General features: G+C 36.7%; 1 protein-coding gene across 2 annotated transcripts in view; it reads left to right on the plus strand.

Moving 5' to 3' along the window:
• Smarca5 (SNF2 related chromatin remodeling ATPase 5) overlaps positions 1–15,024 on the plus strand; it is a 33,145-nt gene extending 18,121 nt beyond the window's left edge. Inside the window, 13 exon segments of one of the 2 annotated variants that reach the window (NM_001107419.1) lie at positions 185–306; positions 1,162–1,314; positions 3,193–3,325; positions 5,038–5,186; positions 6,164–6,283; positions 7,203–7,313; positions 7,566–7,679; positions 7,995–8,117; positions 9,632–9,764; positions 9,881–9,999; positions 10,390–10,602; positions 12,666–12,773; positions 13,826–15,024. In NM_001107419.1, coding sequence (NP_001100889.1) covers positions 185–306; positions 1,162–1,314; positions 3,193–3,325; positions 5,038–5,186; positions 6,164–6,283; positions 7,203–7,313; positions 7,566–7,679; positions 7,995–8,117; positions 9,632–9,764; positions 9,881–9,999; positions 10,390–10,602; positions 12,666–12,773; positions 13,826–13,891 — 1,664 coding nt within the window. In that variant the 3' untranslated portion in view covers positions 13,892–15,024. 2 annotated transcript variants of the gene reach the window in all.
• Positions 15,025–16,759: the final 1,735 nt, after the last annotated feature.

The raw sequence follows: 16,759 nt of genomic DNA on the forward strand, positions 1-16,759 counted from the left end.
ATAATGGAAGGTAGGTGGAGAATGGCTGGCTTGGGTATTGATGCCATTTTTTTATCCTTTTAACCAAATAAATAATTTGGAACTCGATGGATAATTTGTTAGTCATGCTTTTGTTTAGTCTTAAATTTTTAAATAAAAATTCTGTGTTAGAAATTTCTGATAATGAGCTATTTATGTCCCTCAGGTTCAAGAGTACTAATCTTTAGTCAGATGACAAGGGTATTAGACATTTTGGAAGATTATTGCATGTGGAGAAATTATGAGTACTGCAGGTTGGATGGACAGACACCCCATGATGAGAGACAAGTAAGTACAAAAGGATGGGCAGTTAAAAGTCAGATAAAGCAACTTTATTTTTTATATTCCACTAGTGTGTACCAATTTAATATATGTTTGCATTGTGTTGCATCAGAGTATTTAATTTTTTTAAGAAAAAATTAATGTATTTTTCTTTTAAAATTAGTGTGATCTTTTGCCTGCATGTCTGTACCCTGTATGTGCCTGGTGCCCTAGGAGGCCAGAAGTAGTAATTGGAACCCTGGGGTCTGGAGTAACAGATGGAGATGGGTGCTGGAAGAGCAGCCAGTGCTCTTGCCTACCGATCCATCGCTTTAGATAGGGATTCATATTTCCAGGCTGGTCCGAAAACCGGGCTCTAGGTAAGGTAACTTCCTGAGCTAGTCAAGGTGGTATAAACCTGTAGCCATGGGGGCTGGAGAGACGGCTCAGTGGTTAAGAGCACTGACTGCTCTTCCAGAGGTCCTGAGTTCAAGTCCCAGCAACCACATGGTGGCTCACAACCATCTGTAATGGGATCCATGCCCTCTTCTGGTGTGTCTGAAGACAGCTGCAGTGTACTCATATACATAAAATAAATAAATCTTTAAAAAAAAAAATCCTGTAGCCACAGCTGTTTGGAACTGCAGGAGGAGCAGGTACTTGAGCCAGCGTGGGCAATGTGAAAAATAATCCTACCCGTGTTAGATATGGTGGAGATTATCTTTAAACCCAGTACTCAGGAGTCAGAAGGAGGTCTACATAGTGAATTTCAGTTCAGCTACGGCTACGTAGTGAGATCATATCTTAAAAAAAATAAAAGAAAAAATCCTATTCCACAGCAAATATAACAAGTTCCTAACACTTACTATTTTATTCCCATAGGACTCCATTAATGCATACAATGAACCAAATAGCACCAAGTTTGTATTTATGCTAAGCACACGTGCTGGTGGTCTGGGCATCAACCTTGCAACTGCTGATGTAGTAATTTTATATGATTCAGATTGGAATCCTCAAGTTGATCTTCAGGCTATGGTAAGAGGTAACAAGTAAATACTGTGTGTGCTTAATAGGTGTCTTAGGCAGGGTACGTTCATTTTATAATCCTGATTTTACCTACTAGAACTTTCTTTTAATTTTAAAAAATTTAGTTGTTTAGAAATTGTGTCAACACATTTCTACCTGGTGTGTAAGTAGAGGTCAGATGACAACTTAGGGGAGTGTGTTTTTTTTCCATCATCTGATTTTTAGGAATTGAACTCAGGTCACCAGGCTTGGACAACAAGTTCTTTACCCACTTAATTATCTCCTCAGCCTACAATTTTCTTTGTTTTTACATACATACATATATATATATATATATATAATTTTAAACTATTTTTGATAATATCTTAACATCTATATCTTTTACTTTGGTGATGTATACCTCCCATTGTCCCTGGTTAGATTTGTCCTAATATATCTCTCCCTTCTCAACACTCACTCACTCACTTTCTCTCTCTCTCTGAATCCAGTGATTCCAATTATTGTACCTATATATGGGGCCTTCTACTGGAGCAAGAGCAATTTTCCCAATTATATCCCCAAGATTCTCCCTGCCCCAGTAGCAGTTACCTGCCAGTAGTTCTTGGCTAGGGAAGTGGGTCTCAACAGCTGGAGTTTTGACGCTTGATTTTGTGCAGGGAGCCACAGCTGTGCTGTGGGTGATGCCTGCAATAGGCATGTTATATGCGGGTGATAGCATTCTTCTCCGGCCTCTGGCTCTTAGATTCCTTCTCCCACCTTTTCTTTCACCTTTTGATGGGTTAGAGAACCCTTGAGTGTGGTGGGAGGCTGGTGAAGATGTCCCATTTCAAGTTGAACACTCACTGTCACTTAATAGAATTTTATTTCTTTTCACCTAATAGGTCAGCAAAAAAAATACTTTCAATACTCTGGTGAATGCGAATGTCAGTAAATGAGTATAGTTGTGCTTTAGAGAAAAGGGAAATCGGTTTGTGGGCTGGTAGTTGATCTGCCCTTCGGATGCCTAAAATATATGTTTATTTTGTGAGTTGTCTGGCCATCTGAGGAAGTTAATTTTAAGGCTGAGAAAATTCAGGATCTATAAACTAATGTGGATTGTACAAATTCTGACTGTTGTCTTAGAATATTGAGTTTGTAAGTGCAATTTTGAATTATCTGCACGAGTAACTTTTTCTTAAACTCTTTGTGAGGATAGTTAATAGAAATAATAGAAATTGATAAATTATTAGAAATAGGGTGTTTTTTTTTTAAATTAATGTATGAGTTTATGCATGTATACCCACCTGCCAGAAGAGGGAATCTAATCTTCTAATAGATGGTCATGAACCACCATGTGGTTGCTGGGAACTGAACGCAGGACCTTTGGAAGAGCAGTCAGTGCTCTTTAACCACGAACTGATCTGATCAGCTCCAAAAATAAGGTGTTTTGTTGGAGGAACATGGTTTACCAAAAAATAAATAGAACTAACATTCAAATTAATTTGATTGAGTGTATTTAGCTAGTTGAGTAATATTTAAATATGATTTTTATATCATTTGTGAAGAACACTTTTCACGTTTTTAATTTTCCTAATAAGTGACATTTCATTAATTTGATGGATAAAAAGATTTTGAAACTAAATTCAAGTGAAAGAAATGATTATCAAACTGATATATTACAATTTTGTCTGTTAGATGGTATCATATTTTTTTACTCATGTGGTTGGCTTTGTTGAACAACTATAATTTTCTTTAGGAAGCTTTCCTTGTATTTAATTTGATTAAATCTGGGAATTTAAGAAGTATTTATGTAATATGAATCCATATTATAGGTGTTATATTTAATGAGTATTTTAATTTTGCTTCTCAGTGTACCTGTAAAATGACATGGTAATTTAATTCTGCTAGGACCGAGCACATAGAATTGGACAAACGAAGACTGTTCGAGTGTTCCGCTTTATAACTGATAACACTGTGGAAGAAAGAATAGTAGAACGTGCCGAGATGAAGCTCAGACTGGATTCCATCGTAATTCAACAAGGTGAGACCTAGAACTTGAGATAACTTCTTTTTTTTTTTTTTTTTTTTTGGTTCTTTTTTTCAGAGCTGGGGACCGAACTCAGGGCCTTGCGCTTCCTAGTTGAGATAACTTCTAAGTTGAATTGACAGCAGCATGTTTCAGTCTGATGCTCTAGGGGAGATTTTAAGCACCTGGAGTCCAGCTAACAGTCAAGAAAGAAGATATATATATTCCAGATATTTTAAACTTTTTAATTTTGTCATTAATGTAATGAGTTTTGAGCTTGGATAAGTTGATTTTAGTATTTACTAGCTAGCAGGTTTTCTTCTAACCTGAACTTCAAACTTCACTTAAGTAGAATAAAAAGTGATAGTTTTTAGGAATTAATGGGATACTATATAAAATACATGACATTCAGTATAGCATATATTAAGTTGAGCTGTGGTGATTTATTAGCACCAGGGATACTGAACAAAAATATGTGTTTCCTGTGTGGAACTATTTACTAGGTGACTGTCAGGCGCTGGCACTGTTCTTGCAGTAGAGACTAAAGCAACAAGTAGACCCCAGTGTTACTGTTTTCAAGGAACTTTAGGATTTAGGAGGAGGGGGACTGCACTGAAGCTGTAGGACTAAAGAGGAGTGGTATTTTATTTGGTTCAATTGAAGGGAACTTGTACCAGATCAGCTGTTAGGAAGACACACTTTGTTTATTGTAGTTGTGAAAAAAAATTAGATTGGCTAACTTCCTACCAGTTGAAGGTCTTAATTTATTATGTCAAGTTCCTTTCTGTGTTTAAACTAAATTTTCAAAAGCTTTTGAGTTTTTCATATTAGATATTTAATTTTGTTATTTTTAAAAAATTAATCAGTTAATTAATTGATTGATTAATTGAAATGGTTTCAGCTGATGTAGAATTTGCTAAGTGGACTGGGCTGGCCCTGAACTCGGAGGTTTGCTGCCTCTGCTTTTCAGAATTGGGATTAAAGCACCTGATTTAATTAAAGATCTAATATATGAAGACTTTTGTTTTAGTGTTCTTAGCAGACGCCGATTGGTTAAGATGAACAATAACATCCTTCTGATGGGAAATGCCTTTATGTTTATATGGTTTACATATATATGTCAGAATTTGTGACATTTTCTCTCAGCTTTGATTTTCTTTTTCTTTTTCTTTTTTTTTTTTTTTTTTTTTTTTGGGTTCTTTTTTTCGGAGCTGGGGACCGAACCCAGGGCCTTGCGCTTCCTAGGTAAGCGCTCTACCACTGAGCTAAATCCCCAGCCCCTTGATTTTCTTTTCTTTTTTGTTTTTGTTTGTTTTTGAGATGGTCTCATTGTATAGCTCTGGCTGTCCTGTAACTCACTATATACTTCGGTCTGGCCTTGAACTCACAGAAATACCTGCTTCTGTCTCCTGAGAACTGAGATTAAATGTGTATGTCACTGTACTCAGCAACTTGATTTTCAAATATCTCAAACAAAAAACATTTTATTGAGTCAATAAAGCTTATTACAGTAGGTAATATATAATATGTAAGCTTTAGAAATACTTAACAACTTAGACAGTTGAAAAATACGGCATTAAATTTAACATAGTAGTGAATTTGATCATTTGTAAATAGTAAACAAATGGATAAAATTTCTAATATTTAATTTTTTAAGTTTATAGTAAAATAAAGTCTTAATATAATACAACACAATCTCTCTCTCTCTCTCTCTTTTTTTTCCCCAGGGAGGCTTGTAGATCAGAACCTGAACAAAATTGGGAAAGATGAAATGCTTCAAATGATTCGACATGGTGCCACACATGTGTTTGCTTCAAAAGAAAGTGAAATCACTGATGAGGATATTGATGGTATTTTGGAAAGAGGTGCAAAGAAGGTGAGACACTAGTATATGATAGTGTTTTGTAACCAATAGTTTATGAAGAAACCCATGACCTGACTTCTCCATAAACATGAATGCGTGTATGATTTTTTTACTGCAGATAAGAGACTGAGAACAGCCAGCAGCATCTGGAGGAGTCCAGAGCAGAGAAAGTAGACTGATCACGATAGCAGCATGTGTGGCCAGCCTGGGGAAGCAGCAGAGGGTAGAGAAAGCATAGTGAAAACAGCAGGACAAAGGGAAGAATAGTGAAAATAGCCAGGCTGTAAGATAGGAAGGATGAGCAGGGGAAGCCCAAGAGCTACATGGAGTTAGGTATGGGAGGAGAGGAGAAGGGTGAAGATGTCATGGTAACAGGTCTTTATGATATAGGGGAGCTTGGAGGCCAGCATGGGCTTTGCTGTGCAGATAGGTGCCAATACTAGAGAGGCTGCCAGCGGTTAGGGAAGTGACTCCCTTTGGTGGACTTCTGGCTTGACAAGTTTCTGAGGAATACTGGCTTTATCCAGCTGCAAGAATCCTATAGTCAGGTTAATGCAGTTTCTGCATATTTGCACTGCCTTTTGAATTTGAGGAATTTGGAGTTTCCTTCGGACCTAACAGTTTAGACAAAAACTATTTGAGAAAATATTTTCTCTGTGAATCATCAACTTCTTTTTTCTACAAAAACCAAGCTTTCATATACCATAAAGGAGTCTTTTTATTTTTTTTTATTTTTTATTTTTATTTTTGTGTATGGGTGCCTGTCTGTGCATCATGAGTGTGCCTGTTGCCCAATGAGGCCAGAAGAAGGCACTGAATCCCCTGGAACTGGAGTTAGATACAGTTGTGAGCTCCCTTGCGAATTGAACCAGATTGTCTGGAAGAGCGACAAATGTTCTTAACTTTTGAGCCATCTTTCCAGTCCTGTTTTGACTACAGGTCTTAAGATTATTTTACTCTCAATTTAAGAATTTTTTTTTTCTATGTAGACTGCAGAAATGAATGAAAAGCTCTCCAAGATGGGTGAAAGCTCACTTAGAAACTTTACGATGGATACAGAGTCCAGTGTTTATAACTTTGAAGGAGAAGACTATAGAGAAAAACAAAAGGTAATTACTTCAGAGTGAAGCTTTACTGAACACTTGAATCATGTGTTAGTTGCTCCTTCACTTCTTAGGTTTTCATGGTTCAGTGTTGTGAATGTAATCCCTGAGTTATCTGTTCCCTTGCTTATTTACTTACGGGGGTGGTGGTCTTAACACAGCCCTGGGTGGACTTCCTCAATTTCTATCTGAGACTGGCTTGAATTCTAATTCCCTGCCTCTGGGTCTGTCCTTAGTGCTGCCATTACAGATGTGTGCCTAAGATAGTTTTGGAGTATTTTTAATTTATATGATAAGGCTCATTGCGTACTATTTCTGAAAGCATTCTTTTTTTTTTTTTTTTTTTTTTTTACACTCCGAAAGCATTCTTGTATAGTGTGAGTATCCTTTGGAACATTTCAGAGTAAACTAAATGGCAATAAAAAGGCCATGGGCTATTTTTCTTAGAACTTGAATTGATAATTAAAATGATTCAGTAGATGTATCTGCTACTACAGAGAGAAATTGTCATATGCTGTATAAAAAAATACTTGTCATTTTTTTTTAACATTTAGACAAATACTGACCATAGGTTTTGTTTTTTTTTTTTTTGTTTTTTGTTTTTCGGAGCTGGGGACTGAACCCAGGGCCTTGCGCTTGCTAGGCAAGCACTCTACCACTGAGCTAAATCCCCAACCCCAGTTTTTTTTTTTTAAAGAAAATTATGTCTAATTTTTCTACTTACTTGGGTTGTAGCATATATTCTGTAGTATTTTATAAATTCTGCTTTGTGTGTTAATGACATAGTATTAAAAATGCCATAGTCCTTACCATTGTAGAGTTTGTACTTTAGTATTTCATCAATATATTTTTATTTATACGTCAATGTAGATAATTTATTGCTTTGTATAATAAAATTACTGATTGGAACTTTTCCCCATCCTAGATTGCATTCACAGAGTGGATTGAACCACCTAAGAGAGAAAGAAAAGCCAACTATGCTGTAGATGCGTACTTCAGGGAAGCTCTGCGTGTCAGTGAGCCTAAAGCACCCAAGGTACGGTGACAGCATGGACACACTTAAATATGCTACATTCTCTAACACTTTCACAGCAGAGTAAAATTGAGAATTATGTTTGCTATTTTTGAATTGGTTTAAATGTTGATTAATGTCAGTTCATTTCTATTTAAAGGTGAGTTTTCTTTCTTGGAGAATTGGCTTTTATGGTTTAGGAAATGACTTAATGTGAGTGAGAGTTCTGTGTATTTTTGTTTTTTAACGGACAATACTGTTTTTACTTTTCTTTAGGCGCCTCGACCTCCAAAACAACCAAATGTTCAGGATTTCCAGTTCTTTCCTCCACGTTTATTTGAATTACTGGAAAAAGAAATTCTATATTACAGGAAAACTATCGGTTACAAGGTGATTGAAATTCTTCTCTTTGCATTTTCTTCTCAGAAGCACAACGGCAAAGCTACTTACTGACTTTTTTATTTAACTAACTTGAACCTAGTAGGAAATGCTGCTGTTGCCTGCTGTGCTCTAGTATATGAACTTTCTGAGTTTTCACTAAAGAGAAAATTTCATGAGTAATACTTTTTAAAGATGTAATATACTAGAAATTAAGCAATATGGTTAATTTTATGGGTATATTAAAAATGTGTAATGTTAATTTGTCAAGAATGTATGAAGCCTCTTAAAATTAACCAATTGATGGCTTTGAAAAACCTGTGTTAGGTACCTCGGAGTCCTGATCTACCCAATGCAGCACAGGCACAGAAGGAAGAGCAGCTTAAAATCGACGAAGCAGGGCCCCTTAATGACGAGGAGTTAGAGGAAAAAGAGAAGCTTCTGACTCAGGTATAACCTTGATTAACACAAAATTAAGTTATTTTGTAAAGTACTAGAAACAGCTTTAGGTTTGTTGAGTCAAACATAAATGCACATTTCTGTATTCAAAGAGAACAACTGGGCTGACAGTGTGATCTCGTACTGGAATGCTTCCTAGCATGTGTGGTATTCTAGGTCCAATCTGTAGCACTGCAGAGAAGGAAGGGAGCACAATTCAACATGGGGAAGCTTGGACAGATGCTGCTGGATTTGATTTGCATTTCTAGTTGAGGTTGTCGGTATGTACTGGGTATTAGAACTTATTTTCAGTACTGCCAGCTTTCTGTGTCTCTTCCAGGTTATTCTAAATTACAAATTTCTATTTGGTACTTAATTTAAACCATTTAAAAATTTTTACGTGTTCATTGTACTTGGTACTTTGTTACATGAGAAATATTTTGACACCAACTATACATTGGATGTTGAGTACATTCATCCCTAGTCCCCATACTCCACCCTCCCACTCCTCCTCATTGGTTGCCTTTGTTCTTCTGTTCTCTGGCATTGGGGTGTGTGTGTGTGTGTGTGTGTGTGTGTGTGTGTGTGTGTGTGTGTGTGTGTGTGTGTGTGTAAATGCCAGCTAGCAGGAAGGAAGCGTTCAGTTGAGTTTCAGCTTGAGTCCTCTATCTGCAACCAAATAGTATGCTGTCCCCAGCAGGAAGGTTTAACATCTATTTCTGATGGGCAGCCAGGAACACTGGCAATAGATTGTGTTGTTTTAGGGTTTCTGGGGCCTTCCTGATCAAGAACTTTTATGAGGGAGGTATCCTACATCTGGCAATGCGGGTTTGTTTGATCCTCATAGCTTTCATAGTCAACCCATGCAGGATGCTGTTAAAAAAAATACACAGTTATATACTCTTGTGTTCCTGTGTGTGGATACTTGTGGGAGTCAATACTTTTTAACCATGTAGATTCTGGGGATTGAACTCAAGTTAACAGTCGTGGCTACAGGTACATGCTGTACCATCTCGCTGGCTCTTTTAAAAGTCATTTTTATGGGCTGTAGGTAGTATATAGATAGTAGGTTTCAATATGACTTCTTAGATCTTTAGTTTTGGTTAACCCTGTCACCTGTTTTCTCCTTTCTTCTGCTCCTTTTCCATTTGATCATTACCACCCTAGTATCTCCTCACTTACTTTATATGTGTTCTGTCCTTTAAGCTTGTTTTTCTTGCATTTTTCTACTTGTTCATTTTTCTGTTACTTTTATTTCCCAACTACTAATAGTGTATCAAAGCTACAAAGAGGGTCATTGAGCTTTTCAGTCAGCATTCCGATTGTCTTTCATTTAGAGTTCGTTGTTAAGGTTTCTAAGAAATTTATAATGTATTGGTAAAAGTGTGTACGTGAAAATGTAACCAAAACTCCAAGGTAAGATAAAGTAAGGATTTTTTTTTCTGTACATCAAATGTGTTTGAAAGTAGCGTTGTTGTCTTAAGTTCTGTGTGCTGTCATTAAATATTTTGCTTATTGCTGTTTAGGGGTTCACTAATTGGAATAAGAGAGATTTTAACCAGTTTATCAAGGCTAATGAAAAGTGGGGTCGCGATGATATTGAGAACATAGCCAGAGAAGTAGAAGGGAAAACTCCAGAAGAAGTCATTGAGTACTCAGGTAATACCTTTACTATATTGTCACTCTTCGAGAGTTGAATAGAAGGTTTCTGGAAGCTTCCTGTTTTATTTATATATAAACCCCCCCGCCCCTTTTACCCATTTATTCTTTTCCAGCTGTGTTCTGGGAAAGATGCAATGAGCTCCAGGACATAGAGAAGATTATGGCTCAGATTGAAAGGGGAGAGGCAAGGATTCAAAGAAGAATAAGTATCAAGAAAGCACTAGATACAAAGGTACTGTGTGCATTAAATACGGGGGCTGTGTAACTCCAGACTTTGATATGATAACTACATTATAAGAAAAGATTTCTAATTTAAAATTTCCTTAATAAAAAAAATTGTTAACTTTTGTTAACATAGTTTCCCTGAGTACTAAATTGATAGCCTGGTTTAAAGAAGACTCCACTTCTTCCTAAGTGTCAGAAAGCTTAGACCTCATTTCTGTAGTCACAACAATGGTGAAAAACTATAAAAGTACTACAGGACAAAGAGCAGGTCAGAGTCTTGAGATAGAAAATTCTGATTTGAAATGGAACATTTATGGTTGGTTATGGGAAGGCTGAAGTAAGCTTGAAGTATGGATTACATAGGACTTGTATTTCATACACTGTGTATAAATTCTAGATTGGACGGTACAAAGCACCCTTTCACCAACTAAGAATATCGTATGGTACTAACAAAGGGAAAAACTACACGGAAGAAGAGGACCGCTTTCTCATTTGTATGCTTCACAAGCTTGGCTTCGACAAGGAAAATGTTTATGATGAGTTACGACAATGCATCCGAAACTCCCCTCAGTTCAGATTTGATTGGTTTCTCAAGTCCAGAACTGCGATGGTGAGTGTCCAAGGTTTGTGTAGTGTGTCAGTTCAGAATAAGTATATTATTCAGTTATTTGTTACCTTGTTAAAAACATCCTTGAAGGAGACTTTAGTTTCAGAAATTAATTTCCTCTAGTGTTCACAGCCACAGCGTGAAAACGTTAGAGGCAATTTGAAGAGCTTGTCTCCTTTAATGTTGTGTGTTTTAACATGGCTTTATATAGTAGGGCTAATTAGGTTCTCAGTGAGGAGAAGTGTTCACCTGAACATGGTGACTTTTTTTTGCAAGTAGGCAGTTGTGTAGATGGCAGTGTTCTTCCCGCATCTGTCTGTCAGGCGGGATGCTGTAGCTGGGTTCTTTAAAGTGGCTGGTTGGCATAGAACAATATTTTCTATACTGATTTGAGACTGGGTTTTGTTTGTAGTTTTAATGTCTGGCTGTTTCTAACAAGAGATGCCCATTTCTAACATCATCAAATTAGAATTCAAGAAAGCTTACCTTTGGATTGTATCTTGCTTTCTGTATTTCAACACCTTTAACAAAAATTGAAAAGTCTTGAGTTTGAAACATACAGCAGTAAGAAAGTGTATGCATTTGAAGTATCTTGTTAATGTACAATGCCGTGGATAACGTGTGGCATTTTCACATTTGATCATTGAAAAATAGCTTTCCTTTTCAGTTGGTAGTAGAACTGTAGTTTTGTGACATCTTTAGAGAAATGTAACTAGCATATGGAACCTGCCCTGAAGATACTTATATATAAGTATATGGTTAGTTGAAAGATTGAGTTGCTATAAACTTTACTGTGTTTCTTTTATATAAGGTACTATTTTTGCATAACATATAAGAAATTATTTCATAATAGTGCTAGTGAGATAGTGTCACATACCACATAAGCCAGATCTGAAAACTGCTTTCTTAGCATGTTAATATTAAGGCATACAAAATAAACATATGTAGGTCTTTATGGTAAATAAGAGGCATAGTTTTTGACCAGGAGTGCAAAGGATTCACTGTGCCAGCAGTGTGTGCTACAGTAAACGTGATAAGACATTGTGCACCACATCCTTCGTGTGTGTACTGTGCCATACTTTTGTTTTGTTTCCTTTTGAGACAAGATTTCTCTGTGTAGCCTTGTCTGTCCTGGAACTTGCTCTATAGACAGGCTGGCTTCAAACTCATAGAGTCGTTTGCTTCTGTCTCCTCAGTGCTGGGATTAAAGGTGTGCTCTACCACCTGGCTTTGCACTATACTTTTTAGAAAGGAAACAAAACTTTGGTTTTTATTGTAAGCATTACTAAGCCATGCATGGATTTTTCTATCAGGTGGTTTAGAATTATTTTACTATGGCTGCTTGCGTAGGAGTTTTACTTACATATAAGAGATTAAAAAAACAAAGACACTTTTTTCCTGTAAATAAACAAAGCAGTGATGCAAATGGATCTTTACCTCATTGCATGTTACCTGCTGACTCTCCGTTACACTTCAGATCTCTTCTGGCGGCCACATAGATTTGTAGAGAGTGGAGGCAGATAAAATACATCGTGGGTGTTAGCCTTCCTGCTTGGATGGGAGTGGGCTTTATAGCTATGTGCATAACGGCCATAAACTAAGATGATGATGCTTTTAAAGAAAATATTTTTTTTAATCTCTTAAGTTCTGGTTAGTTTTGGTTTTGAATTATGTATGCTAATCTTTAAATATAAGTAGTCCAGAGTTCCTTGGCATAGTTATTAAATGTACGAGATGTTGTGTTAGTACCTACATGATAAACGAAGGAACAGTTTGTGAAGAATATACACTATACTTTTGTTTGCTTATTGGCATATTACCACAGAGCTACACCCCCAGCCGTGTTAGTGCAGCTTAAAAAGAATGAAGTAAAAACATTAAATCCTTGGAGTTTTTGAATCCTCATAGTGTGGTCTGTGAGAAAAAGTGAACTTCCTTTTGTTTTTTAATCTACTATGGATATTTAAGGGATTTTTGTATTTGTTAAAATACATATTTAGATAGAGAAGTCCTATCAGCATGTACTTGGAAAAAACAAGTTTATCATATATATATTTGTAATGCAGGAGCTCCAGAGGAGGTGTAATACCTTAATTACTTTGATTGAAAGGGAAAATATGGAACTAGAAGAAAAGGAGAAGGCAGAGAAAAAGAAAAGAGGACCAAAGCCTTCCGTGAGTACAGATTATGTGAATCATACAGTTTTGGGTGTTTTATGCACAGTAGTGTGTATGTGCATGTGTGTGTGTATTATCCATATATGTATGTGTAGTAATACTCACTGTGTGGGGCGCAGAGGTTGACAATCAGATGCCCCTTTATTTTTTGATTAAAGAGTCACACTGAATTTGCAGCTTGCCATTTTGCTAGATAGGCTGTTGTAAGCAACTCTTCTTTTCCAGACCCATGCGCCATCATTGGGTTTTAGGATTTTACTGGATTTGGGGATCAGAGCTCAGGCCCTTAGACTTGCATGACAAGCAGTTTACCCACCAGCCATTTGTCCCGCAAACCCACCACAACCAACTTTTAAAGTATTTGAACATTGTTTTGTTTTTCCTTTGTAAATAATACATTTGAGTTGCCTTAAAATATAAACTGGGTTTGATACACTAAATATAGAAAACCATGTTACTCTGAGGAGCTAAAAGAAACTCTTCTGATTGCCAAAAGTACTCACTTGTTCTTGAGAATGCTTGAAATTTTAGGAGACTTTTAAGGAGTATTAGAATATTGAACATGGTGGCTTGACAAGTTCTATGGCAGTCTTCTAAGTTTTTTTTTTTTTAAAGATTTATTTATTTTATATATATGAGTACACTGTAGCCGTCTTCAAACACACCAGAAGAGGACATCAGATCCCATTACAGATGGTTGTGAGCCACCATGTGGTTGCTGGAAATTGAACTCAGGACCTCTGGAAGAGCAGTCAGTGCTCTTAACCACTGAGCCATCGCTCCAGCCCCCGTCTTCTAAGCTTTGATTTAAGTTTAGTTTGATTCTAAGTTTGATTCTAAGTTTAGTACTGTGTTAGTTTGAATGTAAATATTTCAGGAGGAAATAGGCATCCTGTTAGTCAGCAGCAGTAAATTATTTGGAGATTTGATAGTAGTTTTGAAAGATTTGTTATGAAGCCCTGCAGAAGAATCTTAGGCTGTCAGTCATATGCAGTCACTGCTACCATGCTGCATCATGTTTGAGAACTAATTGTTCTGTTTGTTTATAGACACAGAAACGTAAGATGGATGGTGCCCCTGATGGCCGAGGAAGAAAAAAGAAGCTGAAACTATGAATGCGTTTTGTCTTATAATCACTAACTAGTAGTTCTTTAATTTACGGGTCTTCATAAGATGTTCTGTACAGTGCTCAACTGTTACTGTCATTCAGAGACATGAGGTCATCTGCTTACTGAGCTAGAAACATAGTATGTAGTTTCCCTTTTTTAAATGCAACAGCTGTGCTGAAATTTTTTTTATCATTAACAATTGAAGTAATAAAACAGGCTTCATTTATTAATAAATGTTTCATTTGATTTATTTTTCTAATAGTTTCATTTGTGAGGATTGTGGCTTTTTATCAGCTACTTTAACACTTGTATGGCTTAAAAACAAGCAAACAAGTAAAAAAAAAAAATGCAAATAACATTTGATTGGTCCCTTCTACCTGGTTTGTAATTACTTCACATTCTTTGCTGATTTTTTTTTTTTTTTTTTTTGGTAGTACTATTGAGTCTCATCTGGAAAGATTGTGTAAATTGCATTCTTGCTTATTATAGAATGGGGGTAAGGCAAGACATATTAATTTTCTGTGCATATTTCTGTTACACTTTCTGTTTCTATGGTTCTGATGTGAATGTGCCCTATTTTGTTGGATGAATGGCCTTTTTTAGTTGTATAGCCAAAGACATTTAGTATTTTCTGGTTCTTTAAGGTAATGTATTATTTTGTAAAAGGAATTTTTTTAAGTATTTGGAAAATATTTTGACAAATGGCCTGCAGCAGCCACAACTTAGAAAGATAATGTCAGAAGTGAGGTGATTTTTTTTTTTTAATTTGAATGACCAAGCCAAAATGAGGTGAGAATTTGTCATACTGTTATAATACTAATAGAATGTACCCTCTCAGTTTATAGTATTTTTGAGTTTTTAGAGTAAATGAAAATTTTATTTTATTATATTTTACAAATAACTTCTAAGTCTTAGTAGCAAGATGGAGTATAATTCCAGTTTTTATTTTCTATGGAATAGACTGGTGAACTGGAGACCTTGAAGCAGGAATACCCAGAGGCCTTTATGTGCTACACATCATTTGTATAAAGTTTTATATGTGCAAATTGGGTACATAAGCAGTTCTCCATTTTTCTAAGGGAATGCAATAAATGTAGCATCGTGAATAAATATAACTTTTATAATCCTTAAAGTGGTCTTTTCTTTCCATTTCTTTGAACTTTTCCCCAATTTTTTTTTTTAAGATTTATTTATTTTATATATGTGAGTACACTGTCGCTGTCTTCAGACACACCAGAAGAGGGTATCAGATCTTATTACAGATGGTTGTGAGCCCCTATGTGGTTGCTGGGAATTGAACTAGGACCTCTGGAAGAGCAGTCAGTGCTCTTAACCACGGAGCCATATCTTTATCCTCCCCTCCCCATTTATTCTTTAAAGGTTTATAACTTCAATCTTTCCCTATAAGGATAGTCAGTTTTTCTTAGATCTCTCTCTGAAACTTAATTTTTGTGTGTACACGAGTCACTAAAAAGACTGCTGTGTGTACTATGACGGTCTGATGTTTTCTTAATGTAGGGTTGCTGGTGTCAGGGACATGCAAACAGTCCAGAAACTAGTAGAGCACTTTGAATTTTCATTCTTCAGAGTTAGTTAATATTGATCCTTAGATGTGCCCTCATTTTGGAAGAAATAATCAAAAGCATTTTAAGATTGAAGAAAACTATATAAACAAGGTCACAAAATTGAGTTTGGAAGATGGGAGGAAATTGGGAGGTGCTGTGCGTGAAGGAAGCTGAACTGAGCATGTGTCTGTTAAGACCTGGATATTTAAAAATAGAAGTATAAGGGAAATCTTAAGTGAAAAAAATTAGCATTATGATTTGGCCAGTGCTGGACATTTGTTCTAGAGTCCATTTGCATAGCACTCCATGCTCCTCTAGAAGGAAGGAAAGAGTGCTTTAACCCTGAGCTACCCCTATCTTGAGGAGAGGTTGCTGGTGAGGATGAACTGGGAGCCACACCACAGACGAGCACAGTGGAGGCATTGCACCGAGCTGTTGAGATGTGATGCGTAGAGTAGACTTAGGAAAGCAATGCTTCAAGGTATTTTGCTAAAGGAAAAGGAAATTTTAGTGGCTGTAGCAGCAGACTTCCTTACCAGTGAAAGAGTCCGCCTGTCTCCCCACACTGCGGAACCACTGAGCGGTAATGTTTCTAGGTAGCCAGCCAGTGCTTCCAGGCTGGTCCTGAACAAGTGAGCCCTCTGCTTCAGCGTTCTAGCTGTGATCCTAGGTGGAAGACAGTGCATATAATACCTAGACTGAGAAAAAGAAAAGTGGGGTTGCGGATTGTCTCCGTGGTAGAGCGCTTGCCTACCTGTGTTCAGTCATCAGCTCCAGGGGGAAAAAAGAGAAAAAAGTATATTTTTCAGGAAGAATGCTTCATTACTAATTTTTCCCATGTAATTCTCATGTACCTCCCAAGGGCTGAGATTACAGGCATGCTCTAATATACCTAGCCAGTTAGATTACTAAATGTTAGCATTTAACTCGAGTCTAACTACATTAGAACTGTGTTTCTTTAGGACGTGGCACCGGTGGTGGCGGCAGTGGCAGTCTATGAGGAGAATCACTAGTATGGCAGGTATGCACAGGCTCTGGCGTCAGTGTCCCACAGTCCTAAAAGTAAATCACAGGTTGTGACCCAGAAGTTAACGGGCTACATACAGGCATGTTGAATTTGAGATTATGTCATTTAGAAGGCCTCAGAACATCCATGGGTTATGTTTCCCTTCCACTTTAATGGAATAACTGTAACAACTTGAAACAATTAACTTTTCCTGCTCTCAACTTTAATCAGTCGAATGTCTCAGACAGTAAAGGAGGTTGAACATTTGGGTAAGTCTGAATAATTAAACGAAGGCTGACGTGC

Source organism: Rattus norvegicus, chromosome 19 (assembly GCF_021556685.1).
Source record: "Rattus norvegicus strain SHRSP/BbbUtx chromosome 19, alternate assembly SHRSP_T2T, whole genome shotgun sequence".
NCBI classification, from domain to species: domain Eukaryota; kingdom Metazoa; phylum Chordata; class Mammalia; order Rodentia; family Muridae; genus Rattus; species Rattus norvegicus.